Genomic DNA, 27,571 nt, shown 5'->3' with positions numbered 1-27,571 from the left:
TATGGAATAGGCTGCGAAACAGTCATTGAAATGAAGGATGACTCAGCATCACCGCTACATGGTGAGAAGCAACTTTCCTTTTCATAATATTGTTACATTCCACAGAAGTAGAATAAAAGCAACAAAGAAAAATACAATGAGGAATGGAAGGATAGGGGAAATAGTGAAAGAGGAACCCTTGCAGAGCAGGATAGAAATATCAAGGATAAGATAAGATAGTATCGACACTTAAAGAGAATGGAAAATGAGAGGATCCCCAATAAGATACATGAAATGCAAATGGGAAGGAAACAAATAAGACCAAGGGATGGATGGATGGCTGAAAGGTGGGGAGAAGTGTGTGGCGAAAAGAGATGAGGACTGGACCAGGGTAAAAACAGAAAGATGGTGGGAAAACAAGACTAGATGGTGAGGCTCGTATTCCAAACAGACCCAGCTTGTGGCTGGAAACTGTTCAAGATGATGATTTGCAAAAATCATGTAAAGCAGAAGCATTTAGTAATTGATAGGCACACACAAAAGAAAGAAAACTTGCTATCTTTTGGAGTTATCCTTTGACAAGATAGAGTAAAATGTGATGAATGTGAAAACCCCCCCCACGCGCGCCTACTATGCTCCTAAGTGGCCTCTAGCCAGCACAATGTATGGGCATTGTGTGTGTGTGTGTGTGTGTGTGTGTGTGTGTGTGTGTGTGTGTGTGTGTGGGGGGGGGGGGGGGGGGGGGCTAGGAAGTTTCCTCTCTCTTTCTCTTTTTTGTGTGCCTATCAACAACTCAACACTTTTGTTTTTCTCTTAGTGGTACCCTTCAATCCTAATGTATTTACATTCTACAAGAACTTTCCTACAATAAAAACATGTAACCTATTTGACAACTGACAAAAGACTAAATATTTTGTACATCTACCACTGACAGATACTTTTCAGGCATGTTTACAAACACAAAAACAATAAAATCATGCAAATTTGACTAATATAACAAAGCAAAATTATAAAAATTCTCTTCACTTCTTGAACAGACCTCATACTGCTGTGTTTATTATTTTCACATTAATGTTAAATATTTATTAATTCTACATTACTCTGCAGAAATTGAGTTCTGTTTCCAGTAAATTCATCTGAAGGTCCTTTTGACTGACATACAGATAGTGAAATATTTTGAGGTTTCTGCTGGTGCCATTGTTAGAAGTCCTGTTGCAATCTAATATATTACTTTGCTGACAGTTTCTATTGCATGTTTGTTGTTAATTCTCTTAAATCGGTCTTTCTTTCTTACTACCGTATTTACTCAAATCTAAGCCGCACCCGAAAAATGAGACTCTAAATCAAGGAAAACAATTTTTCCCGAATCTAAGCCGCTCCCGAAATTTGAGACTCGAAATTCAAGGTGAGAGAAAAGTTTTAGACCACCCCTCCAAATCGAAAAACAGTTGGTCCATTGTAACGTGAAACACAATTGCGGTCGAATGGATGAAGATACAGCTACAGTAGTTTGGTTCGAGTTGTAAGCTTAACAGTTAAGCTTTACCAGGTAGCCATTGCTATGTCAGGCGCTCTGTCCGTATTTATACGAGTACCCTTCCTTTTTCGTGTGCTTCATCTGGTTTGAATCGATTGCTCATTTTGCTTTGCCGTTCTCTTTGTTATAGGTGTTTATGTCACTCTAAGCTGAAAATGCATTATTGTCCTGTGTCATGCATTGTTTGTTACATTCTGATAATGCGTGTTTACAACCTGCCGCCGCTCGCGGCAAGGCTTGCTTTTGTGCGCGCTACCGCGGCTTAAAAAAAAAAAAGGGAGAGGAATTGTCTCATAAGCGAAACAATGGCGGGAGTCTGCTATTTGTTGTTACTTAAACTGCTGCTTTCTTTGATAATGATCAACAAGAACCAAATAACAGACTGCGTATGATAGAAGATGTTCTGAATGAGAGTTTAGCGAAAAGTTTTCTCTGTTTGAAAATCTTTGCAGACGACTTCTTTAGTACATTACATTCTGCACAGAAATTAGAGTCATCTTAGATTTAAAAATCTAGTCAGTTGCCGTGCTGACTGTATCACTATTCAGCATAAGAATAATACGAATATAAACATAACATGATATGTATATTCTTCCGCGTTTGCTGTTCTAGTTTCGTAGTTTATTAGGCAGACAGGATTTAAATGAAATAGCAGCAACCACGAAATAATACATTGCATAATGTTTACATTCTTCTACCTTTTAATTTAGTTACTGACGCAGAGGTTTTGGCGCCAGTATTTATGTTTGTGCCTGCAAAGCATACCTGTCTAGCGCGACATATATTTGACGGCAGAAGTTAGTTGTGGCGATACCTACCAACATTTTTCAGAACTTCCGCTTACTTTGCACTCAATTCTAAGCCACAGGCGCTTTTTGGATTACAAAAACTGGAAAAAAAGTGCGGCTTAGATTCGAGTAAATACGGTACTTTTGAATGCCATAATTTCTTGTCTTCAATGTAGAAATATGTAATGATGTTTTGTATTTCTTTTGTAACCTAGTACAGGCTGCAAAGATAGTCTTTGTTTGCTTAATCCAGTTTATAGAAGTGTATGTGACAAAAGAAGCCTGTGACTATTGAAAAACAGTGCCAGACGCTGTCTATAAGTAATCTACAAGTTACCCACTGTTTTTTTTTTTTTCAAAACTGAAATCAATCCATCAGTTGCAGACTGTGTAATTGTCCAAAAATGTGTAGGGGGAAGACAAATAACTGCAACTGGTTATAGTCATTTGTATTTCCAACTGATTATTCTACGACTGAGCTAAAATGACTAGCATCTGCAAAGAGTGCTCTCTACAGAGAAATGTAATTTCTTCTGACATTTAAAAATGATGTCATCAACATGAGTACTAAAATGACTTTTCTCTGGCATCTAAAATTCTGATATACACAAACGTCACTACAACCGCTTTGGATTAATAACTGAAGTATCTTCACTCTTTTTAGCTCATTAATACTTTTTCACAATCAATAAAAGGACCTATGTTGATATGTTACAATGTCAATTTTTTCTATTAGTTCTGACATCTATTTGATTTAATATAAAATACAAATATCAGTTTCTTAACACTGCTTGCTCTCTCTATCCATCATTTACCTGCTATTTTGTGAAACTGGTTCTGCTGCCTCATCCAGTAGCTAGTAATGCCACTCTCTCTCAAAACCCAACAAAAGAAAATGTGCATTTCTTAAATCACCTTGCCATGTAACCGTACCCTCTTATTTCTGCAGATCATTAAGCTTCAGAACATAAATTAAAAGTTTACTTCTTATGTTGCACAGCCTTTCATAACTGCCATGATACTGTTGCCTATTAATATACTTTAGATTAATGCACAGTTTGCTGTAGGAAGTTAGCAAAGGGCAGGAATACATTTACACATATCACAAGGAGACATATTACAGAAGTTCAGTTTTGTTGCAAAATTATCGATAGCAGAAACCCTGGATTAAATAATAGTCTGTTATGTACCTATTATTGTGAGAATCACTGTGGGAAAATGCAGTGTAGACTTCAGATACAGACAAATTATAATGTCTGAGAATTTCTATTCACTCAATTACTGTTATGTTATTTTCTACTTAGTTATGAAATCAAAAGAATTTTGTATATGTGACAAGCATTCACTTACCTTCTCAAATTCTTTTTCTTGAATTCCTAATTTCTTCAGTAATCTATCTTTAATCTTTGAAAATGGCTCCCCCTGGAAAATTCAATTCAATTCAATTTTGTTCCTACTGCCAGTAGACTTGCACTCTTAATATAACGAGTTTTGAAAACCATAAGCAGTAAAGTTATTGTACTGACATTTTAATAGCAATCATCAATAATTTGAACATCGAAGATACTGATGAAAACAAGAATGAAAATATGCTTTCAATATACTAATAACAAAAACAGTTAGCAAATAAACCCTGATATCAGCAACTTATGTACATTTTGGTTGTATCAGCTATTGTCTATACTATAGTACTACTATAGTATATGTAGGAACTGTTAATACCATGAAATTTCATATTTCTCATCCTGAAACTACTTTTGTATCTAAGAATAGTAAAATATTCTGTACCTTCCACATAAATGAGTAACACACAGTTGGCTACATTGTGCTGACTGTTGGTAGCTCACCACTCTACCATACTATTCCTTTAATTATTTGTTTTTCACTCAGAACTACCAGGTACCATGCTAAAACTTTGAATCTATTCTTTTAAGTTGATAAATACAGATCAGATCAGAGTATCCATGTACATGTATAACTAAATGGTAATTTTCCATTAATAGTGCATAGCTTCAAATTACTTAGGAATCTCATGTTTAAGAAAATGATACTTACATGCTTCACTTTAAGGAAGAATGGAATGCCAAATGTAGAGAAAATGTCCTTATAAAAATGGGCAACTGGCATTAGCATTTCATCATCCGCTAGGTGCAGTTCATCTCGTGGTATCTCCTCTATCCTGTATCCATTGAATACAAGCGTAATATAAATAATTTTTCATAGTTGAATATGTTAGCTAAAACAATTGGTTTTTTGTAGTCACCTGAATGTTTTACTAGCAGAAGAGTTTAGTGTTTCTAGTGGACCATCTTCCTTTGGGCCAGAAATAATTTTGTTGCAGTTTACTTCAAATATCCTAAACATAAAAAAAATGGCAATCAGAGCACAAGAGCAGTACAGTGAATGTAAGTTGTTACTTCTGTGAGAAGACTATCATACCTAAGTTTTCCAGACCCATTTTCGGACAGTTCAACCTGCTTTCTTGCTTCCTCCAAGAGGTCTGATACTGTACCATTTTTATTTGGGTACAGTATTAGCTCCTTTTCTTCTTTCAATTTTGGGCCTACCCATACACACTGAAAACATGTTTTTTAACATATCAATCACTTGCTTTTTAATTCATTTAAACAGTTAAAAATCTATGTACTCATTTGGTTTTAAGAGCACCACAGCACTGTATACCTTAAATTGTTTCTTGTTTTCAAGTTCATTAATTCGTATACTAAGCTGCTGATAAAATATTTTCTTAGGCGTCTTAGGCTTGCAATAAACTAGCAATTCTTTTAATGTTCCATCATAGGTGCACCGGAGAGGGTTTCCAGGACTATCTTTGTAGCTGAGAAAGTATAAAAATTGAACTGTAAGTAAATGTAGACTTTTGGAGATGTTAGCTCCACTAATTCTAATTGACACATAACTTACTTTTGACACTTAAAGAACTGAAGCAAGTAAGGGTCTACACCAACTCGTTCGGCGACAGCTCGTGCCATTTGATCATAAGTCATCCTCTGTGAAAGATCAATCGTAAATCCTGGATCGTTGGGTATCATTTTATCACAGAAAGTTACTTCAACACGGTGAAACAAATCCCTGCAATAATTCCGGTATTACTGACAGAAAAACAAAAGGTTTACATGGTTTATAACAGACAATGCAAGGTATACTGTAATGAATTTAACTGGGCATAGGAAGCAGCACTGGCAAATATTAGAACACAATTTGCATTAGTAGAAATGTGCATAACAAAAATAGTGACCATGCACACAACACTGAACAATGAAAATCTCAAGACACTCTGGGACAGAGAGGATGCAAATCACATGCTTTGCTACATCTATTGCAGTAGTTTTTCTCCCATTCACTTTTACATTTAGCTTGACATCTAGTGTGTGAGAGGGAAGAAGTCATGTAGCTTTTCAAACAGAGGAAACAACAGCCTGCCATATAACAGAACAACAGAAAATGTAATTCACCATTTCCAAAGTCTGACTTTCTTTACAGCTTTCGCTATCTATACTTGTGAGAAACATCCAACACACCTCTCTCAATATAGTATTCCACTGTCGACCCAATCTACGCAATTTCCAGATTTATCCATGTGCCACATCTAACTCCAACCACTTGTCACGTCGGTCGAATTCCACTGAAGACCAAGGTGCAAGACCTGTCCAATTCATCCAGCCAGCATATCCTACTCCACTCCTATCACATGCTTATCCTATCCTATCAGAGACAGGGTCACCCGTGAAAGCAGTCATTTCACATACCAGCCCTGCTGCAATTCTTCTCCAGCAGCATTTGATGTGTGCATGACCACCAAGCAACTGTCCACCCGAACGAATGGCCACTGCTGAACTGTGGCCAAGAGCATTGTTGACCATTCAGTGGCAAGCTACACTGCTCACCATAACATGCTCCCTTTCAACAGCTGCCTCACGAATTGTGCCATCTGGATCCTTCCCAGCATCAGATTTTCTGAACTACATAGGTTGGAAGGCTGCCCACTTGAGTTGGATAATAATTATGAAGAAGCGACTGTGGCCTTGCTATGTAAGCTCCTTAGGGAAAATCGCATTCAAGGCTGGAAAGAAATTCAATGAGCACTTTGTTTTTCTGCCAGTGGGCATCATCCAAAATATTGAGACACTCTGCCTGGGGCTCTCAAAGATGCAGGATGCAGTCATTTTAGGCTTTTAGCTCATGTTGACACCAAAGACTCCTCTGTCTTTTGGGTTCTGCGACAATAGTCAGTTTCTGCATGCAGCTGATGGAATTGGTAAAATTTGCTGCCCTCGGTTGTTGGGTGCAAGCAGAACTTACAATCTGCAGTGTTGTACCCAAAGTCGATAGGAGTCCTTTGTTTGATTTGGAGTCTAGTGGAAAATCTCAACCAGAGGGTCAATTTATTCTGCGAGTCTTAGCTGCAGATTTCTGGCCCAGCATTATGGGGCAAGAATTGTAGGGTTCCCCTAAATAGATCACAGGCACATTACACAAGAAAGCAGTTGCTCAGGTAGCAGAGTGGAGGGGGGAGGGGGGGGGGGGGGGCGGCGGCTAGATGCCAGATGCAATTTTGAGGTCCTCTGGATGAATGCTCATCACCCAATACTCAGAGAACAAAATCTGATAGTGTACAAGCCAGATACACTTCTAATAGCTAGATTTTAATGGCAAATTGACAAAAAATTTGTAAAAAAATTCTTTGAATTTACAGCCCTCCTTGAAAGTAGTTGTGTTCAAATGACAATCTGAACTGACAGTTGGATGAAATCCAAAGCAGAAAGCTCTAAAATATTTAGTGAGGCACGGAACATACATGCGAAAGATAGGCTACGACATAAAAGGACGGGGTAGTGTTCATTGGTACAGCAAAAATATTATGTCTAGTGAGTTTGAAATTGAGTGTGAATGCAAAATTACCTGGATGTTAGTAGCCGTCCTAGATGAAATCAAATTAATCATTGAATGTTTTACCCTCCATCTGATACTGATGTGTAGTGGGTGAATCATTTAAAGAAAGTCTTTGTTAAGTAGTGCAGAAGTACCCTAAACATGCCAGTTTTACCAGCCAATTGTGCACTGGGACATCTATAGATTTATTGCAAGTGGTACAGACATACAGTCTTGAAAATAAGCTCTGAATGCTTTCTCTGAAAACTGTCTTGAGCAAACAGTGTGACTAACCACGCACAATGGAAGTATTTTAGATCTCTTAGGTGCAAACTGCCAGACCTTATTGACACTGTCAGTATAGGGACAAGGAAAAATGATTACTAGGGGCATGAAAAACACGCATTTTTCGATAAACATGATTCTGCCTCAAAATGCAAGATATTCAAATTATCTAGCAGATGCTATTTCATAGGAAGTTGTATCCAGATGAACTATTTTATCAGATATAGTTTGAAATAACTTCATTTTCTGCATGTAAATACCAAGTAAATTGTCAATTGCTGTTATTGCACATCACCTGGCAAAACCGAAATTTGTAAAAAATTGTGCATAAGAACATTTTTACAAAATAAAAGGTGCACAAATGTAAACCATTTTGAAAAGTTGAATAATTTCATATGCATTTTTAACAGAAGAAAATTAATTACCACTGAAACAAAATTCTAGTAGGAGAAAATTATATATATATATATATATATTTTCAATGTCACATTCATTTGTCAATTTTGTATTTTATATGCAAGCACCAGAATAATAATTTTCATCAGAACATTGAAAACAATTTATGAAGGACCGCTGTTTACAGGAACAGCATTTTTTATAAGATCTGTTCAAAAATATATTTCGTTGACATCCTGAAATCTGCTCTTTCATAAGAAAGCCTGGAAGCATACCGGGCATACTGGATCATTTCCTTAAAAGTGATGATGACAGCTTATGATGAACTATTGATTTAATTTTACACAGCCTTCACAAGAATTTATTTCTCTATTATTTTCAATAAAATAATCAAAATTTTGTACATACTTTATCAGATTTTTTTACTAGTCTGTAAAAATAGATGTCATGTGGTTGAAAAAGTGAAGTACATTTTGGAGGAATCACTTTAATCGTTTATGTTGGTGATTTCTCATCATCCTGAAAGACTATGTCATATAATTCAGGCTTTGCTTGTCAACCCCAAGAGTCAATAATTAACAGAAACTGTTCTTGACCCAAAAAAGGCTTCCAACACCAGCTGAGAAAATCAGTATATAGTTCTGTCCTTTGCTTCCCAGATTTGGAAATATTATTACAATGTTTTTATAATTTGACTGCCTCTTGTAAATGTTGTGTCTTTTGACAAAAATAGTTTTGCTTCCTTTGACAGCCACAGTCCTGTTGTACACTGACTGATACTGACATCCTGGAAAGAAAAGGCAATCTAAACTGAAGTATTTTACAAGAGAATGGTAAAAATAGAACACAAAATGAATTTTTAAATATCCTGCAATAAATAACTGTCTGGTCAGTGTTGATGACAAAATCTTTGTTGAAATTCAATATCATTTTTAATGTCTGAGTTCGAAAAGTGTCTGCAGCAGCCACGGTTTATTCTATTGTCTCTGTTTCTTTTCTTGAAACAAATCTTGTCACTCTTCACTGATGAATTTCATGCTTATTTTTGAATCTATGACCCCAGCTGTCAGAAGCTTTAAATTCAAAATCTATAAACTGCCGTGCTGCTGCTAAGGTCCACTGTTGTAAATTCCATGTAGTCACTTGCTGATAATTCTCTCAGTCCTCAACAAAACAATCATACATCCAGAAACTGATTGCTGCATACAGATCAAATTGATATCCCATTGGGATAAGTATTGGTTCTTTCTTAAGTGTCTACATCCTTTCTTATGATGTTTGCAGTTTCCACATATAACAATGTTAATTCTGCAATCCAAAGAAAGATGGTCTACTGCTCGTCTTCTTTTCTTCTGGTTCATATTTATCCAATGAGCTGTGGTCTTCATACCTTTCAAAATGTTCACCTTCACAGTTTTCATTTTTGTGAGCAAGTTCATCATCAATCACAAATTGCCCGCGAAAGGCAAAGGTCCCGAGTTCGAATCTCGGTCGGGAACACAGTTTTAATCTGCCAGGAAGTTTCGAGGTTTTACTTCTTAAGAGAGTACGTGATTTAGTGGCAAAAGACAATTACCAACTTCTTCACACAGTAAATATCTATTCAGTCTAATTTGATTTGTGTTGTATTAAATGTTCAACTCATGTGGCCTACTTTAATTTTTGTCCCCCCCTCCCCCGTGGTTTCCGGCCTTCTCGCTTATCCCACCCTGTCGCGGCCAGTTTAGGTCGGATAATTGAGACTCTACTGTATCATGAAAACTTGCTTGCTGCAAACAATGTGATTGGATCAGAATCTTCAGTGACAATTTCTCATGAAGCAGTTTTGATGGGTGAAGAAGTTTGCAGTCATGCTATGGACATGTTGGCTGAAAAAATATTTGTGATTGATGATGAACTTGCTCACAAAAATGAAAACTGTGAAGGTGAACATGGCTTAGCCACAGCCTGGGGGATGTTTCTAGGCTGTGGCTAAGCCATGACTCCGCAGTATCCTTTCTTTCAGGAGTGCTAGTTCTGCGAGGTTCGCAGGAGAGCTTCTGTAAAGTTTGGAAGGTAGGAGACAAGATACTGGCAGAAGTAAAGCTGTGAGGACCGGGCGTGAGTCGTGCTTTGGTAGCTCAGATGGTAGAGCACTTGCCCGCGAAAGGCAAAGGGCCCGAGTTAGAGTCTCAGTTGAGCACACAGTTTTAATCTGCCAGGAAGTTTCATATCAGTGCACACTCCGCTGCAGAGCGAAAATCTCATTTTGGAAGTAAAACCTCGGTAGACAATGTATCCTCCAGTTGCTCTACATGTTTTAAAGCAGTTTCTATGGCCTTATGTCCTTCGTTGTGAGAAATCTTGAGCGCACTTTCCTCCACTACATCCGCTTCTTCATCATCATCTTTTTTGTTTACCATGTTGACTATTTCTTCATCTGTCACTTCAAATTCTTCATCTTGGACAATCCATTCATTTATGACACCTTCTGCAGCATCAGCACATCCCGGAACTTTTCGTAACAATGAAAAGTAGGGTAGTATTTTCTGGTTCGGTCTGCTGCTGTAGATTTTCATCAGCTGGAGAATTTTCTTGATTTTCCTGTACCAAAAATTCTCCAGGATTTTGCAATTGTATTTGTTCCAACACTCTCCCAAGATTGGCCCACGTCATAAGCTACATCTTTCAAATTAATACGGCGCAACTGCTCTAGCATGTTTTCTCCCTTGTCCATAGCATTAATTAAAGAGGATAGCAAGTTTCTGTGGTAGTTTCTCTTCAGTGTCTCTAAGGTCCCTTGGTCCATAGGCTGATATAAGGATGTGACACTTCGAGGCAAAAACATGGCCTTTATATCTTGATCTTTAAGTTCATCTTCATTAGGATGACAAGTGGCATTGTCTAGAAGCAACAGTGCTTTGCGGGGCAAGTTGTTTGCTTTTAAAAAGTTTTTAGTTTGTGGCACGAACTTGTTAAAAACAATTCTTTAAAAATGTCTGAGCTCATTAAAGCACTTTTTTGGTTGTAATATTTCACTGGTAAAGCATTTTTAGATACATTTTTAAATGCTCTCAGTTTTTTTGGCTTACCTATCATAGACAGTTTCATTTTCAAATTTGCTGTGGCGTTACTGCATTCAAGAATCGTCACTATTTCTTTGCTACGTTTGTAGCCTGGCGCCGCCTTTTGGGTCTTTGACGCTAACGTTTTTCCGGTAACATTTTGTAATTGAGACCAGTCTCGCCACAGTTAAAAATTTGATCGCCTGTTAGGTTTTCCTTGTCCAATACCTTGTGAATTTCATTCCTAAACAATTGAACAGCTCCAAAATTTGCTGAAAGCTTTTCACCACAGACATTAAGTAGCCAAATTCCGTATCTTTTCTTCCATCTATCAAGCCAGCTTACACTAGCTGTGAAATCAAGTTCACCTCCGTTTAGTTCGTTATGAAACTTTAAGGCTTTTTCCCGCAAAACAGGTCCAGACATGGGTACACCTTTATCTCTATGTTGAGTAAACCATAGAAACAAAGCTTCACTTACTTTTTCATAATCACATTTTTTTCATGGTTTTCCGATCTTCCAAAACAGCAGAGGTTGCTCGCTGAGAACACCACTCCTCAATTTCATTGCGGTTCCTTTTCCAGTCTCCAACTGTTGTTTTCCCAACGCTATAATCTTGCGCCACTTTTAATAAAGTTTCACCATTGTCTATTCTTTTTAAAGGTTTCAGCTTTTCTTCCATTGAAACCACCACTCTTGTCCGTTTTGAAGCCATCACCACAAATTTTTACAATAAACAAAGTACAACACATCCACTCCAATACAGATCTAAGTTAGCACTGAGGAGTGGCGAGTAGCAGACTGTGACAATGAACCGAGTATCAACAAACATGTTAGTCACTGACCTGTCGCGGCTGGCGCACAGCCAGTGCGGTGAAAGGGTCGGACAACACAGAAGGTCAGATAACCGAAGATCGGATAATCGAGACTCTACTGTAAATCAAACACATCTTTTAACATCACCTTCGACACTTCACTGTATAATGAATCTGCAGTTTCTGAATCTTTCGCAGTGTCTTCATTGACAGACATTTTTAATTCACAGTATTGTAATAACTCTGATAATATTTCACAGTACAGAACACTCCAGTGTCTGCGAAAGTCAGGAATGAACTGGTACTGTAGCAGGTAAGGCCTATTGTTTGATTAGTTCCGTGCGGACACTTCCTGGCCATCGGCCTGTTTGTACATACAATAGGGCAACAGTTATGCTCTGCTTTTCCATGAAGACACTGGTTCCTCAAATGAATATTTATAACCTTACCACTGCTTATAATAGCGCCCAATTTTGTAACAACTTTGTAAAGACAGTAATTAATGCTTTAGCTTACCCCCATTAAAAATGCATTTGAAATTATTCAACATTTAAAAGGGAAGTATTGACAAGTGTAAGTCACATTTTAAGTAGCCTGTGACAGCCATTCACAAAATAAAATTATTTACAATTTAATTGATAAGCAAGAGTTGCTGTAATTTTTAAAACAAAATAAATTTGAGCCTGCAGGTAGAATCAAACCCCATTCAGCGTAGCAAGCTATGGACAGCTATTTTACCTGTACGCTGGAATGCTACTTCTGACCGAACATGAGGTGCATATGAGCTACACTTAAAACTTTAGAGCCTCTTTCCTCAGAATTTCCTGGATAGTGTGCTTTAAGACTTCTATGAGTTGACACCCTTGAGGAATACTACCAATCTGCAAAGTGTCATCCAGAGTTCAATTTCCAGGACCAGAAGGCATATGTTTGTCTGCTAGCTAAAAGTCAAAGGTTTATAAACTGAAGACACTTCCAATGTCACCATTTTAGGTGGTGGATGTTTTGAATTGGGTTGCATCAAAAACAGCAGAGGTTGGGTCTGAACAACTTTTTTTACAATACTGCCAACCTCAATAAGCAACTGCACAGTAGCCATTACCATAAGCTTTGTATTTTTCGTTGCCCATTTTCTCATTTTGACATGAACTGAAAAACTAATCTTGATCCATCACTGATTTTATTAGTGCTCTCATAACACCAGAAGGGACTGGTGATCCTAATGATCACATGTCAGTTCTGCTTTACCAGCCTGCTGCTCTGTGAGAGGGAGTCGGGACTTGTGACCCATGCCGTTCCTCTCCATTCTGATGGTCAAACATCTAGTTAGTTAACGATTACAGCCGACTGCCAGTTTACAGTGTCCACACTCTACACTATATGGACCAAAAGGCAAAAATTGTCATCGTATTTCGACCTTTTCAAAAGTGGGGGGTGGGAGGTGGAGTGGGGGGGGGGGTGGAGTGGGAGGGGGAGGTGGAGTAGGAGGGGGAGGTGGAGTGGGGGGGGGGGGGGGGGTGGAGTGGGAGGGGGAGTAGGAGGGGGAGGTGGAGCGGGGGAGGGGGGGGGGGGTAGTGGGGGTGGGGGGAGTCGGAGGAGCGGGGTGGTGGGGGGGAGTCGGAGGAGCGGGGTGGTGGGGGGTGTCGGAGGAGCGGGGGGGGGGGTGTCGGAGGAGCGGGGGGGGGGGGGGGGGGGTGTCGGAGGAGCGGGGGGGGGGGGGTGTCGGAGGAGCGGGGGGGGGGGGGGGGGGGGAGTGTCGGAGGAGCGGGGGGGGGGGGGGGGTGGGGGGGTGTCGGAGGAGCGGGGGGGGTGGGGGGGTGTCAGAGGAGCGGGGGGGGTGGGGGGGTGTCAGAGGAGCGGGGGGGGGGGGGCGGTGTCGGAGCGGGGGGGGGGGGGTGGTCTGTCGGAGCGGGGGGGGTGGGGTGTCGGAGCGGGGGGGGTGGGGTGTCGGAGCGGGGGGGGTGGGGTGTCGGAGCGGGGGGGGTGGGGTGTCGGAGCGGGGGGGGTGGGGTGTCGGAGCGGGGGGGGTGGGGTGTCGGAGCGGGGGGGGGTGGGGTGTCGGAGCGGGGGGGGTGGGGTGTCGGAGCGGGGGGGGTGGGGTGTCGGAGCGGGGGGGGTGGGGTGTCGGAGCGGGGGGGGTGGGGTGTCGGAGCGGGGGGTGGGGTGTCGGAGCGGGGGGTGGGGTGTCGGAGCGGGGGGTGGGGTGTCGGAGCGGGGGGTGGGGTGTCGTAGCGGGGGGTGGGGTGTCGGAGCGGGGGGTGGGGTGTCGGAGCGGGGGGTGGGGTGTCGGAGCGGGGGGTGGGGTGTCGGAGCGGGGGGTGGGGTGTCGGAGCGGGGGGTGGGGTGTCGGAGCGGGGGGTGGGGTGTCGGAGCGGGGGGTGGGGTGTCGGAGCGGGGGGTGGGGTGTCGGAGCGGGGGGTGGGGTGTCGGAGCGGGGGGTGGGGTGTCGGAGCGGGGGGGTGGGGTGTCGGAGCGGGGGGTGGGGTGTCGGAGCGGGGGGTGGGGTGTCGGAGCGGGGGGTGGGGTGTCGGAGCGGGGGGTGGGGTGTCGGAGCGGGGGGTGGGGTGTCGGAGCGGGGGGTGGGGTGTCGGAGCGGGGGGAGAACCTTAGGCCCCCCCACGAAACCTTTCACCTGACTCCATCAACCTCCTGACCCCACCGACACCCCGCACCCCTACCTTCTACCTTCTTCTTAAAATTCACAAACCCAATCATCCCGGCCGCCCCATTGTAGCTGGTTACCAAGCCCCCACAGAACGTATCTCTGCCTATGTAGATCAACACCTTCAACCCATTACGTGCAGTCTCCCATCCTTCATCAAAGACACCAACCACTTTCTCGAACGCCTGGAATCCTTACCCAATCTGTTACCCCCAGAAACCATCCTTGTAACCATTGATGCCACTTCCTTATACACAAATATCCCGCACGTCCAGGGCCTCGCTGCGATGGAGCACTTCCTTTCACGCCGATCACCTGCCACCCTACCTAAAACCTCTTTCCTCATTACCTTAGCCAGCTTCATCCTGACCCACAACTTCTTCACTTTTGAAGGCCAGACATACCAACAATTAAAGGGAACAGCCATGGGTACCAGGATGGCCCCTTCGTACGCCAACCTATTCATGGGTCGCTTAGAGGAAGCCTGATGATGGAGAGTGTAAAATTAGTTGTGCCAATACCTGTGATTATTAAAAATTAAACCAGCATATAACTCCAAGACCGGTGAATTAATATTTGGAGGAATGGTGCTGAGACTATGTGCCTGTGAAGGACTGCATGGGACAAAACTCTTAATGAGAATAATTTGAAGGGAAATGGGATGAAAATATGTTAGAACCATTCCTATGTAAAACCATATTGGTAAATAGTTTAATACTGAAAATTTGAATTGGGTAGGAGCGTTTAATAGATTAACTTTGTAATGCGTAACTAGTAGCATAAATAATAGAAAACTGTAGAAACTCGAAAATTTTCCTGTAGAGAATTAAATAGGGTCACCAGAGTGCTGTCAGAAAAAAATTACAAACAATCTTTACATTTAGTGGTACTATAATTAAGTCACATAACATTAAATACATACTTAAAGTAGTCTTTACATGTTGGAAGTTCTGAATCTTCTCTTTCGTCTTTTTGAAAGACGATAATATCACCATCCATCAGTTCTTCAAGAACTTTCTCCAAAGGCTCATTGCAGTTTTCAATTTTTTCTACCATATTTGGTTTTATTTCTTCATATAATATTAGTTCTGTATCTGCAGGGAACCCCGCCCTTTCATTCAACATTGGAATAAGTTCCTCTGCAAGAACAAAAATACTTCTCTTCAGTAACTGCAAACAGTTAACTCAAGCTTATCATTCTATATTCAAGTACTGTCTGATGACTACAGATGAGAAAACAAAATTGTACCAGGAAACAGAGAAGAAAACATTTTCAGGAACCAACTCTCTCTTGCAATGATAAAGTTAAATAAAATATTAATACAATGATCACCCCCTTCCACCACCTGAAAACTACTATCCTCTCTGCAGACGCTACTGTCACACTACTCTGATGTACACAAATCAAAAAAAGTTTTGCATCACCTCGGTTCCGATAGTTCTGGAACCCGTACACAAAATTTGAATAGAGATCAACATAAACATCACTTCTGGCCTTTTTATTGCTCATGAAAACCACACATTCCATGTTGTACTACCACACAGCAAGACCTTCTGAGGTGGTGGTCCAGACTGCTGCACACACCGGTACCTCTAATACCCAGTAGCACATCCTCTTGCATTGATGCATACCTTTATTCGTTGTGGCTAACTATCCACAAGTTCATCAAGGCACTGTTGGTTCAGATTGTCCCACTCCTCAACAGCGGTTCGGCGTAGATCCCTCGGAGTGGTTGGTGGGTCACGTCCGTCAATAAACAGCACTTTTCAATCAATCCCAGGCATGTTCGACAGGGTTCATGTCTGAAGAACATGCTGGCCACTCTAGCCGAGAGATGATGTTTTTCTGCAGGAAGTCATTCACAAGATGTGCACGAGGGGGGGCGCGAATTATCGTCCACGATGACGAATGCCTCGCCAATATGCTGCTGATATTGTTGCACTATCGGTCGGAGGATGACATTCACATATTGTACAACTGTTACAGCGCCTTCCATGACGATCAGTAGTGTGCATTGGCTCCCCATAATGCCACCGTAAAACATCAGGGAACCTCCACCTGCACACACTGTGTCTACTAAGGCGTTCAGTCTGACCGGGTTGCCTCCAAACACGTCTTCGACGATTGTCTGGTTGAAGGCATATGCGACACTCATCGGTGAAGAGAACGTGATGCCAATCCTGAGCGGTCGATTTGGCATGTTCTTGGGCCCATCTGTATAGCGCTGCAGGGTGTCGTGGTTGCGAAGATGGACCCCGCCATGGACGTTGGGAGTGAAGTTGTACATCATGCACCCTATTATGCACAGTTTGAGTCATAACATGACATCTTGTGGCTGCACGAAAAGCATTATTAAACATGGTGGCATTGCTGTCAGGGATCCTCCGAGCCATAATTAATAGGTATTGTTCATCCACTGCAGTAGTAGCCCTTGGGCGGCCTGAACGAGGCATGTCATCGACAGTTCCTGTCTCTCTCTGTATCTCCTCCATGTCCGAACAACATCACTTTGGTTCACTCCGAGAAGCCTGGACACTTCCCTTGTTGAGAGCCCTTCCTGGCACAAAGTAACAATGCGGACGTGATAGAACTGCGGGTACCGACTATATATTGGCATCATATAGGCATGGTTGAACTACAGACAACACGAGCTGTATACCTCCTTCCTGGTGGAATGACGAACTGATTGGCTGTCGGACCCCCTCCGTCTAATAGGCACTGCTCATGCATGGTTGTTCACATCTTTGGGCGGGTTTAGTGACATCTCTGAGTAGTCAAAGGGACTGTGTCTGCGATACAATATCCACAGTCAATGTCTATCTTCAGGAGTTCTGGAAACCAGGGTGAAGCAAAACTTTTTTGATGTGTATACTAAACAACACAATGGTTTTCTTGGACTTCTATCCGTGGCTGCACCTAACTTCTCTAGTTTGGCTAAAATCAATAAGCTACTGGGATGTGGTTATTGGAGCCTACCTGTGAAACATTGGACTTGGCATATGCACTTTATGTAAAACACCCTTTAACTTTCACCTGTTATAAACTACGACACAATATACAGCAGGTTAGCTTGAACACTGGAAATGCTACAGCATTCAAAATTCCTTGGAGTGCACTACAGTAATGTTTTAAATGTTGTTGTTGTTGTTGTACACATAATAATTATAATTAAATAATTATAATTAAATAATTTTTGATAATACTGTTTGACAGAACAGCCAACAATGGAATACCAACATATGATAACAGTTGTAATCAGAACTTACGGACTTTTGCTGCGACAGGCATGTAATGATGCCCACAGTAATGTATCCTCTTGTTTTTTGGATCATACAATTTGAAGAACAGCAGCACATCTGTGTCCTTGTCAAAAGGGGGAAGAGTCTGCAAACCAGAATCTGGAGGTACAACCTCCAAGAAAATATTCCAAGGATTCTGATTTTCAGCAACTTCCAATATAGGCTTGTGCAAGTCTGCTTCAACATCAATTAGCGTTGGCCTACAAGTTTGATTTGACCTGAATCCAAATGGCCACGGTCGTATTTGGTCAACTGGATACTTCTGCAAATACAATCAATTCAAATTAAATGAACTCTGTCATCACGTCCAATACGAGGACAATGTCTGCAATATCCACCTCTTCTATCATCACATGGATTTAACAATATTCATAAAAATTATTCAATAGTACATAAGCATTGCTTGGCATTCACAGTACTGTGAATAAATGTACCCCGTTTGTTATGCATAAATTAAGTCTTTCACAGGAGACGAAATTCTTGGTTCTGCTGAAACACACATACGAAAGTACAAGAAACCATTCCAGAAGTATCAGTTCCTTCCTCACAGAGGAAAGGACGGAAGATTGGGGAAAGTTAAAAAGAGCAAGTCACTCAGATCCCACGGTGAGAGGGAACACATCTGTTGTGAAGATCAGCAGAGACAAAGCTAATCAATATAATTTAAGAAAAAAAGGAAGGAGCAGTTGTCATTCAGCTTTCACCTTTTATCTAACTACAAGGGATTCCAAAAATTAACATCTGTGATAAACACAAACACAGGCATAAATTGTGGCTCAATATGCAAAATCATCTTAATAATGGTATGTTGTATCCAGTTGAACTACTGAATTAGTAATAATGAAAACAGTTCAATTTTCTGCAAATAAATACTGATTCGATGATGATCAAGGTTTGCAATCAGTTGTCCATTATCATGCATGAAAGTTTATCTGGACAACTGCGAGACGCCTTCAGATTAACCATTGAAAGACTGACATCAGCTACATATATTGCATAATTTATGAACACTGTGTATGTGTTTCGACCAGGCTTCAAGGTCATAACCTCAATACTGACCACACCGTCAACACAATGGTATGTTTTTCGTGCCAGAAAAACTTCAAGATTAAAATACTGACTAGCTAACCAATTTTCTTTCACTCTTATTTTAAATTATATCTAATTTGGAAAGATAATGTGTGAACAAAAATGATAACTATTATGAGTGTACAAATGCAGCTTCCTGTCAGAGTGATCTTAAGCTATGCTTTTCTGCTACATCATTTGATAAGTGGATGAAATGATTCTACATGAAGATATATGCAACAAATGACAACATGACACTCAGTGCATGTGCACTATTTGATTTCACTGCAGTGTTGTATTATTACCCGAACTTGCTGTCGACTGCAAGAGGTTCACCAGTCTGTGTACAAAAAACTACATCATCACAAGGTGCCATTTGTTGAATGTGCTTGTGAGTGACATTCTGCCCTACATGACTATTACAAAGCTAAGACATCATTGGTGAACAGTGATTAACATCCAGTGCTGTGTGCATAACCTTTATTGGATCCTTAAGCAAAATCATAAATAAAAATATGCTCAATCTTTGTAATCAAAGAATGGAAATTTATAGCGAACTTAACCCATTGCATTACCTCATGCTTGTGGAAAAACTGTATCAATGAAGATGGTATTTGGAAAGCTAGTTTCTTAATGATCTAAGCTTCTTGTCAGAAATGTGTGTAAATTTTAGACAATTATTAACAGAGGAACACAGATAGTATTCTTACTCATGTGGGTTTTGTAATGAACAAGCAAGTCAGTGAACCACAGATCTTCCTCCCGAAAGACTAAGTGTAACCCTCAAAACTGCACACCATTTCAGTACTTATACCTAGCACTTCACTTCACACATGCAAACAACTCTATGAAAGCCAATGAAATATACTAGAATCAGCATCATGTTTAAGGAGCAACACCAAAAGGCAATATAAGAACTGAAATAACTTTATTATTCTCATAACGCACAACATTGTACGTGGTGGTAGATGGCAATCTGTAGAACCACGAAATGTCCATGTGAAGATCTACTGTCCTCCATGGTACCTAGATACAAATCTATAAATGCAAAAAGTACCGTACGGTCAGTTTTATAAGGGGAGTTCAAAGTTCTTGGTCTCCATAACTTTGTATACTTGTGAGAGTTAAGGCTGTCAAAGATAATGGATTGGTCAAACTCCATCGTAGATTATTTTTTCTCTTCTTTCTTTCTTTTTATTATAACTATGCATATATTTTCTGCCATAATTTGTACATACTGAATATTTACACGATGACAAAGTCTACTTACCATACTTTCTGCTAAGTGTTCCAGGAGTTCTTGAAGTGTCGTTTGTTTCCGTACCCTGAATATTCTATACTGTGCACGTTCAGGGTCGTATAAATCATTACCCTGATGGCCATCAAAGCTGTCCTCTAGCAGTACTTGAACAGACATGTATAGATGAGCTTCGTTCCTTTCCTTGCGGCGTATCTGTTCCATTCGTTTCTCTTCTTGTAACCTCTCCACTAGCTAACAAGACAACAGGAAGAAACAATAATAATATTTAAAACATGGCTACTAAAGATGACATCACATCCCAAATAAAATAAAAACCTAATACATACAAAAGTTCACAATAAGGAAGAACAGAATGTCATCTGTGACAAAGTTTCATTCAGGGATTAAATGATTGTTCATAGCCAGCTGAGCACATTACTGAAATGATGCAATACTTCTGTTGGGTCTCTCTCCTATTAGTCGTCAGATGAGTTTTCTCTGGTTCTTCAGAAAATATTTCTTTTTTGTATTGTGTGGTTGCAATCAGCCCAAACCAATTGTGCTCATCACATCAAAATTATTTTTGAAGCAGAATTTTGTGTGTCCATTCCATAGAGTGACTCCAAATTATTCTAGTGTGATATTTGTTTTCTTGACATGTATTAACAGGGACAGTAAGACTCTATGAACAGCCAATACTCCAGCAGTGACAGCACTGCTCTGGTCCATGCTGACTGCTACTGCCAAGTAAGCAGGACTATTGAATCACTGCTGGATTGCTGCTTATTCTTCATGTTTTACTGTGCTTGTTAATAAGTATCAATAAAACAAATATCATACTATACTAATTTGTTAGCACTCTATCGAAAGGGCTCATAATTTCTCATTTAAGAAATAAATTTTGTTTGTAATAGGGGGGGGGGGGGGAAACGATGCTTTCTGTTGACACTGGGCATTGCATGATAAATGTGATGAGCAGTATATGACTACAGCACGACAATACAAAAACGAAATCGCAAAATCTGGTGAAACAGAGAAAATGCACCTGACAACTCCTATGAGGAGAGAAACAAGATCAGTTCTGTAAGAGAAACAAAATTAGAGAGACCTACAACACATTCAGTAAGAAAAGGAGGATAGACAACTATTCCGCTACATAGGAACACTACTTCTGCAATGTTCTGGCTGGAATCATCATGATGCAGATGATTATAAAACATGCAGCACAACCCCTATTGTCAGTTGAAGTGCCAGCCAGCAAATTAATGGCAAATCTACTGTTCAAACAAAAACTCAGTTCGACATATAAAAGGCACATAACAAATGTAACACCTGCAGATATTGTAGCCTTGCTAGTGGAAGAGCTTCAATAAACACTCGTCTGCAGAAACCACTATCAGACTAGTGGACACTGATTACACTTCATTATTAATTAAATATATTCTCCACACTTAAATTCTCACTGTCTGCAATTCCCCACTAACTCTGGTGGCCTACATGCCAGATCAAACCATCACCTCAGCATAAAAGCAGTTTGTTTGGGTAAAGGCTGCTGACAAAGTTCTCATGTGGGATCTGGGCACCAATTAGGTTAATGGAGGAAGTAATTGTGCTGACCATGGGATGCAACCAGAAGCTCAGGTTCAACTCCAGAGTGTGCACAACTGAATTTGACAAATTCAAATTTTACCTATCAAACCTTTTGTCGCTTTTCTCTCTCCCTTGCATGCCTATACCCACAAGACACCCGTACAGATCCATACCAGATATGAAATCAAGCTATGTTTGGATATATTTAAAAGCACAGAAAACCACACAACATGATGACTAAGAATTTCATACAGCAACTCAGCACTTTTATTCATTTGAGTGTGATGATATGCTTACCTCCTGAGGAATATCCTCTTCAGTCACTTCTTGTAACACGTTTTTTAATTCACTGTCACGAATGTAGACCAACATATATGCATTAGTACAGTGCTTCACTGTCATGTTCATGTCATCATCATGGCCTCCATAATTGTTGTCAATGGCTTCTGTTTTTGTGCAACGAGACACTACATCGTCATCGAACTTACACCACTGTAAAATACAAAAGTGGAACTCAGAATACTATTCTAATCAGAACAGTTGCAAACAGGAGGAAGAACAAGTTTCTCAATCCTAAATATATCTACATTGTAGGCTCATTGCCTGAAAGAAAATTCCATTAAATGAGATATTTGAGAAGGCATGAGGTTCATATCTACATATGCATGTGATGCCTCTAGGTCTTACAGAACAAAGTGCTATGAATGACGAGCACTGATTCATTAATACACATGCACTACATACACACACTTCAGCTACACGGATGGAAAGGTTTTTCTTCCAGAGTGGGCACTGTGACAATTCTCTCTCTTAGGTGACACAATGTTAATATGTATATGCAAGCAGGTCCCTGGACATCAAATATGGGGACTGCAGCCAAAAACTGAATTAAAAAAAACCTTACAATGAATATGTAGAAAACAACAAAGAACTGGTTTTATAACAATTATGACGAAGAACAGGCCTATAATGGGATGAAAGAGCCACATTTACTCTAAGAATTTAGTACTGTGCTTTGTACAGACATGTACAAAGTCATTATTACTGGTGAACTTTACATCTTTTCTCCTCCTACACAGTGGAGATTACTTGCATATGCACATTCCTGGATCATCCTTGTTGTTACGATGAGAAGTTGTTTAAAAGGAGGAGGAGGAGGAGGAGGAGGAGGAGGAGGAGGAGGAGGAGGAGAAGAAGAAGAAGAGGAAGAAGAAGCTGGATAGACTACCAAGCCCTTTATTGACTCCAAGAATCCTCCTCACTAGGTCCAACACACCAGCCAGGAGGAGGCATTTCAACAATCACGCTCAACTACATCCTGCACCAAAGGCTATCTGCTCTAACATTCAAAAATTAAAGATACATTGCCCTAGACCCTCTTCATAACTCAATAAAATAACATTCCGTCAACAGTTTAACCTGTATAATACACTGGGCCAATTCCCAAGACAATGCCCATGATTAATTTCTTTGAAAGAAACCACTTGGTAGAAATATAAACAACGCGGATCTATCCATTACTTCCAAATCTTACACCAATTCATCATCAGAAATTTAATATCTTATCAATGGTTGAAAAAAGTTTTCAAGTAGAAATATTATATATCAATGTTGCCATCACTTTTCCATCTGTAAAAATGGTCACTGATAAAGTGCTTCCAGGGATAAAATAGTTGGCTACTTGTGGACCACATACACAAAAAAAGGAGGGAGAGAGAGAGAGAGAGAGAGAGAGAGAGAGAGAGAGAGAGAGAGAGAGAGAATTCTAGCAGCTCAGTATTTACAATATTTACAACTCATGATATTGGAACCTTCCCACAGCACACATTTGTACACTACATTAAACCTAAACTGACTCTTCTGTCTCTACTCTTCTCTCTGTTTCCTTCTGTCCCCTCAAAATCCATATATTCTTACAGAACTTTTCATAGGTGACTGTTCACAGAAGTTAGACATTTTGAAAAAAGAATATTTGTGTGATTGGCTGTATAACTGTATGTTTATTCTCCATTGGTTTTATTACTGCAACCATCTTTTCAGACAAAAACGGTGTACATCAATGGATTAAAAATACCTTTTTGTCAAATATGAACCAACCAAATGCAGACCATATATAACTGTCATAATAGCCTGTCTTAACACGGCCCATATAAATGTGCTGTGCTATGGCACATTTACAGCAATGCACACTACATTACTGTAATTATGCCAAGGCATGCCACATTAATAGGAACTGTGTTAAAAGACAGACTATTTATGACAGTTACATCCATTCTACATTTGGGTGGGCCATACCTGACAAAAATGTATTTATGATCCACTGATGTACACTGTTTTCACCTGTAAAGATGATTGTAATAATCAAAACCAGTAGAGAATAAACACAAAATTGTACAGCTGATGGCACAAATACGCTTTTTTCAAAATATATATTTCTATTCCTGTAGCCAAATGGTTTGCACTGTCACCTGCGATGCAGAAGAACCTGGGCTTGATTCCCAGTACTACATCAGATTTTTTTTCTGAGTTGGGGAGCCGTTGTATTATCAAATGAGGAGTTGCTTCAATAAAGAAAGTCAAATGGAGAGAGTGGCAAAATGCTGTCACACGTTCATAGATAGCTACTCTTACAGTCTTGTAGGCAGCAATTTGGCAGCCAGAATAGGCCTAAAGCCTAATCCTTGACCTCCTTTCATAACTCTTCCCACCACACCACCCTCTGGTGCACAACAAAGCTCCACCCACTGGTACTACAACCCCCCCCCCCCCCCCCCCACCACCACCACCACCACCACCACCAATGTAAGCTAGTTTTCGATCCTCCTGAAACTAGCTCATCATAGATAGCTAAGAGCAGATACTACTTTCGTGTGATCCCGTCCTTGCTCATCATTTCATCCAATTACAGCACTTTCATATTCTTGATTTTTCTATGCTATTTTATGCCATATTCATATTTTTCTCCAACCTCAATGGAATGCAAATACTAAAGTAATAGTTCCTTATACCACAAGGGAATTACAGAAACTGGTTGCGAGTGGACATCAATTTAAATCAATGGAGAAAACAGAAAATTTATGAAGGAGCGAGATTTCAACTTTCGCCTTTGATTTAAATCAATGCTTGCTCGCAGCCTATGTCTGTAATCCCTTTGTGCCTTAACTATAGTAGCTGCTGGATCAAAATGGTGTCTACTCTTTTGGACATGTCTGAAAGAACAGGTGCCACATATACATTTACTTATGATTTTGAATGCTCTCTAAACCTTTGTTTCAAACCATGCAACTTTTTGGCAAGATATCATCATGCATAGGCAATGTATCTCACTGCAGTAATAAAGGTACAAAACCTTATTCCATACAAACCACTGACAACCATCATTTTTGTGCCAAAATTGCACACAATATTGATTCATTAAGCACCCACAGTGAGAGATATATTTGAATCTTAACATCATTTCCAAACACCCCCCCCCCCCCCCCCCCCACACACACACACACACACACACACACACACACAATTGTCTCTGGGTGCTGGAGCCCAAATCAGTCATCTGAGTTGGACTCCAGTGCCTGAATACAGTGGCCTTGTGTGCTAGTTATGAATGTGTGTGCGTTTTCTATTTTGGAAGTAGGACTTTGTCTGAAAGGTTAACATTTTAACTGTCTTTTTTCACTGTGACTCAATGTGGGAGTAGCAGTCCATCCTTTCTATATTGTTGTACACACGACTTTCACAACCAAAACATTATCAACCAAATGCCGCACCTGTCTATTTTCTTATTTTTTTGTTTCTATTCATCTACACCTATTATGGCAATTAAGACTAACATATATACTTAATAGTTTATTAAGTCAAAAGCTATTTTGTCAGAGAATTTAAAGAGAGAAACAATGACATCCAAAGATTATACCAGAATGGCAAAACTTTTGTGGCAGTCATCCTAAACACAGGACTTGTAAACAATTTCATTTAAGGGTATGAAAGATGCATATAAGCTGACTACTTGGTTACTGCTGTTTCCTTGCATTTGACAATTACCTCTCACAACTGCACTGTCATTCGAAACTACTGCCAAATGTCAAGAATACAAAATGTAGAGCAGTCACAAACCCAAAGACTGTTTTCAAAAACCACAGTGCTTTACAAGGCATGGTCCTATTGGTGCTGGTATATCATTGCCTTCCTCTGACCATTCAACTAACTTATCTGCCAGTTATAGGGGGTCCTACAGTAACATGGCCAGAAGTGAAATAATTGATAAGTGACAAACAAAAATCCTGGAATTGTATTAACAGAATCTTCCACCGGTTCTTGGTAAAACAACATTATAATAAATGAAAAGAACCAGATTGCTTTTGCTCTACAATATTGTAGAACAAAAGCAAACGGGTGCTTTTCATTTATCCTGGGATTGACTCGGGATCAAACCTGAAACCTCTGGATTTGTTGTCTGGCACTTTACCACTCAGCCACACTGTGAAGAATTACTGACAACAACAACAATGTTCTCTTAAGCGGACTACACATCAAGTGAAAGTACTTTTGGATCAAAAGAATATTTCCTGGTTATTCAGTACTTGTCAAATTCACCACAGCTGCAGGAATAAAATTCTGCATGCTATTCAAATCTTTGGTAAAGTACTGTTTAGGTACTTTATTTGTACTACTAAGTGAAAGGTACAGTTGAGATGAAGAGACAAAGAAGCTTGGTTTGATTTATGTGGTCATAAGAAAATGAGCCCCAGGTAATTGTGTGCACAAAGATTATCATGTCAGCAGTGAATTTGTTTACTTATGCTCCTCATATTAAGAAAATATTCTGTTAGTATATACATCACTGGCACAATTCAAAGAAACAAGAACTTTTTCTCTGTGGTCTCATGTCAAAATATGCTGCTGACTAGGTCAGATCCATTATTTTTCATCGTTGCTAAACAGAGTCAGTAAGTTCCTTCTCTTCTGCTGCTGCAACAGAAGATTGTTCACACTCTACAGCCATTAAATAAACTGGATATAAAATATTCAGTGTCCCTCAAACACTGCGGCGAAAGACCTAAAAAGGTGGTCACTTATAGGATGGCTCAACTTGCTGCTGTGTTAAGAGTGACTGTTCTTGTTGGGGCTGCAGTCCAAATATCTGTTTCATGCAGCTCTCCATACCAGCCGATCCTGTGCAAATATCTCCTCATAATTAATTTCACTTGAATCTCTGTACTGTTACCAAATCTTGGTCCTCCCGATAATTTTTACTTCCATAATTTTCTCAGTTAGCAAATTCCTTTGGCTCAGGATAACTCTTATCAATTTATCGCTTCTTTTAGTCATACTGCACCATAAATTTCTTTTCTCCTCAGCTTGATAAAGTCCTCTATGTTAGTTACCCCTCTACCCATCTAATCTTCTTCATACCTATGTTGTGCCACATTTCAAAATATTCTTTCTATTGGTAATCTACATATTATATTCTCTCTGCTTTGGCCACAGTCAGTGATTTCTCTGCCCAAATAGCAAACTACTTCTATTAATTTAAGTGTCTGATTTCCTAATGTAATTCCTTCAGCATCATCCGGTTTAATTGGAATCATCTATCGCCTCTTTTTTAAGACACTGTCCATTTTGTTAACTTTAACTTACAAATCCTCTACCATCTCTAACAGAATCACACTGTTGTTGGTAAATCTTAAAGAGTTGATTTATTGTTTGTGACCATTAATTATCTTTTCCAATCGCTCCTATGATTCCTGTATTAAGCCTACTCATTGTACAGATTAAATTACATGGCAGTATGTTAAAATCCTGCCATACACACTTCTCAAGTACTGCCTCCCTTTTTTCAAGTCTTCCAACTCTTATAAATGCTATCTGGTATCTGTGCAAGTTTTAGATAATCAAATGCTTACTGCCTTCGATCCCTACTAAAATTAGAATGTCGGAGTGTGTGTTCCAGAAAACATTGCCAAAATATTTTTCTAAA

General features: G+C 40.1%; 1 protein-coding gene across 1 annotated transcript in view; it reads right to left on the bottom strand.

Moving 5' to 3' along the window:
• The window catches only part of LOC124593708 (ubiquitin carboxyl-terminal hydrolase 7), a 211,545-nt gene that overhangs the window by 59,359 nt on the left and 124,615 nt on the right, over window positions 1-27,571 (bottom strand). The window contains exons 12-21 of the mRNA XM_047132015.1: window positions 21,892-22,086; window positions 20,035-20,256; window positions 17,664-17,958; window positions 15,319-15,535; window positions 5,227-5,394; window positions 4,987-5,140; window positions 4,744-4,880; window positions 4,568-4,660; window positions 4,360-4,483; window positions 3,655-3,726 (exon numbers count right to left, since the gene is read on the bottom strand). Of these exons, the coding sequence (XP_046987971.1) occupies window positions 3,655-3,726; window positions 4,360-4,483; window positions 4,568-4,660; window positions 4,744-4,880; window positions 4,987-5,140; window positions 5,227-5,394; window positions 15,319-15,535; window positions 17,664-17,958; window positions 20,035-20,256; window positions 21,892-22,086 (1,677 nt within the window). The remainder of the gene's footprint in view (window positions 1-3,654; window positions 3,727-4,359; window positions 4,484-4,567; window positions 4,661-4,743; window positions 4,881-4,986; window positions 5,141-5,226; window positions 5,395-15,318; window positions 15,536-17,663; window positions 17,959-20,034; window positions 20,257-21,891; window positions 22,087-27,571) is intronic.

Source organism: Schistocerca americana, chromosome 2 (assembly GCF_021461395.2).
Source record: "Schistocerca americana isolate TAMUIC-IGC-003095 chromosome 2, iqSchAmer2.1, whole genome shotgun sequence".
NCBI lineage: Eukaryota > Metazoa > Arthropoda > Insecta > Orthoptera > Acrididae > Schistocerca > Schistocerca americana.
This window is presented reverse-complemented; position numbering and strand designations above follow the sequence as displayed.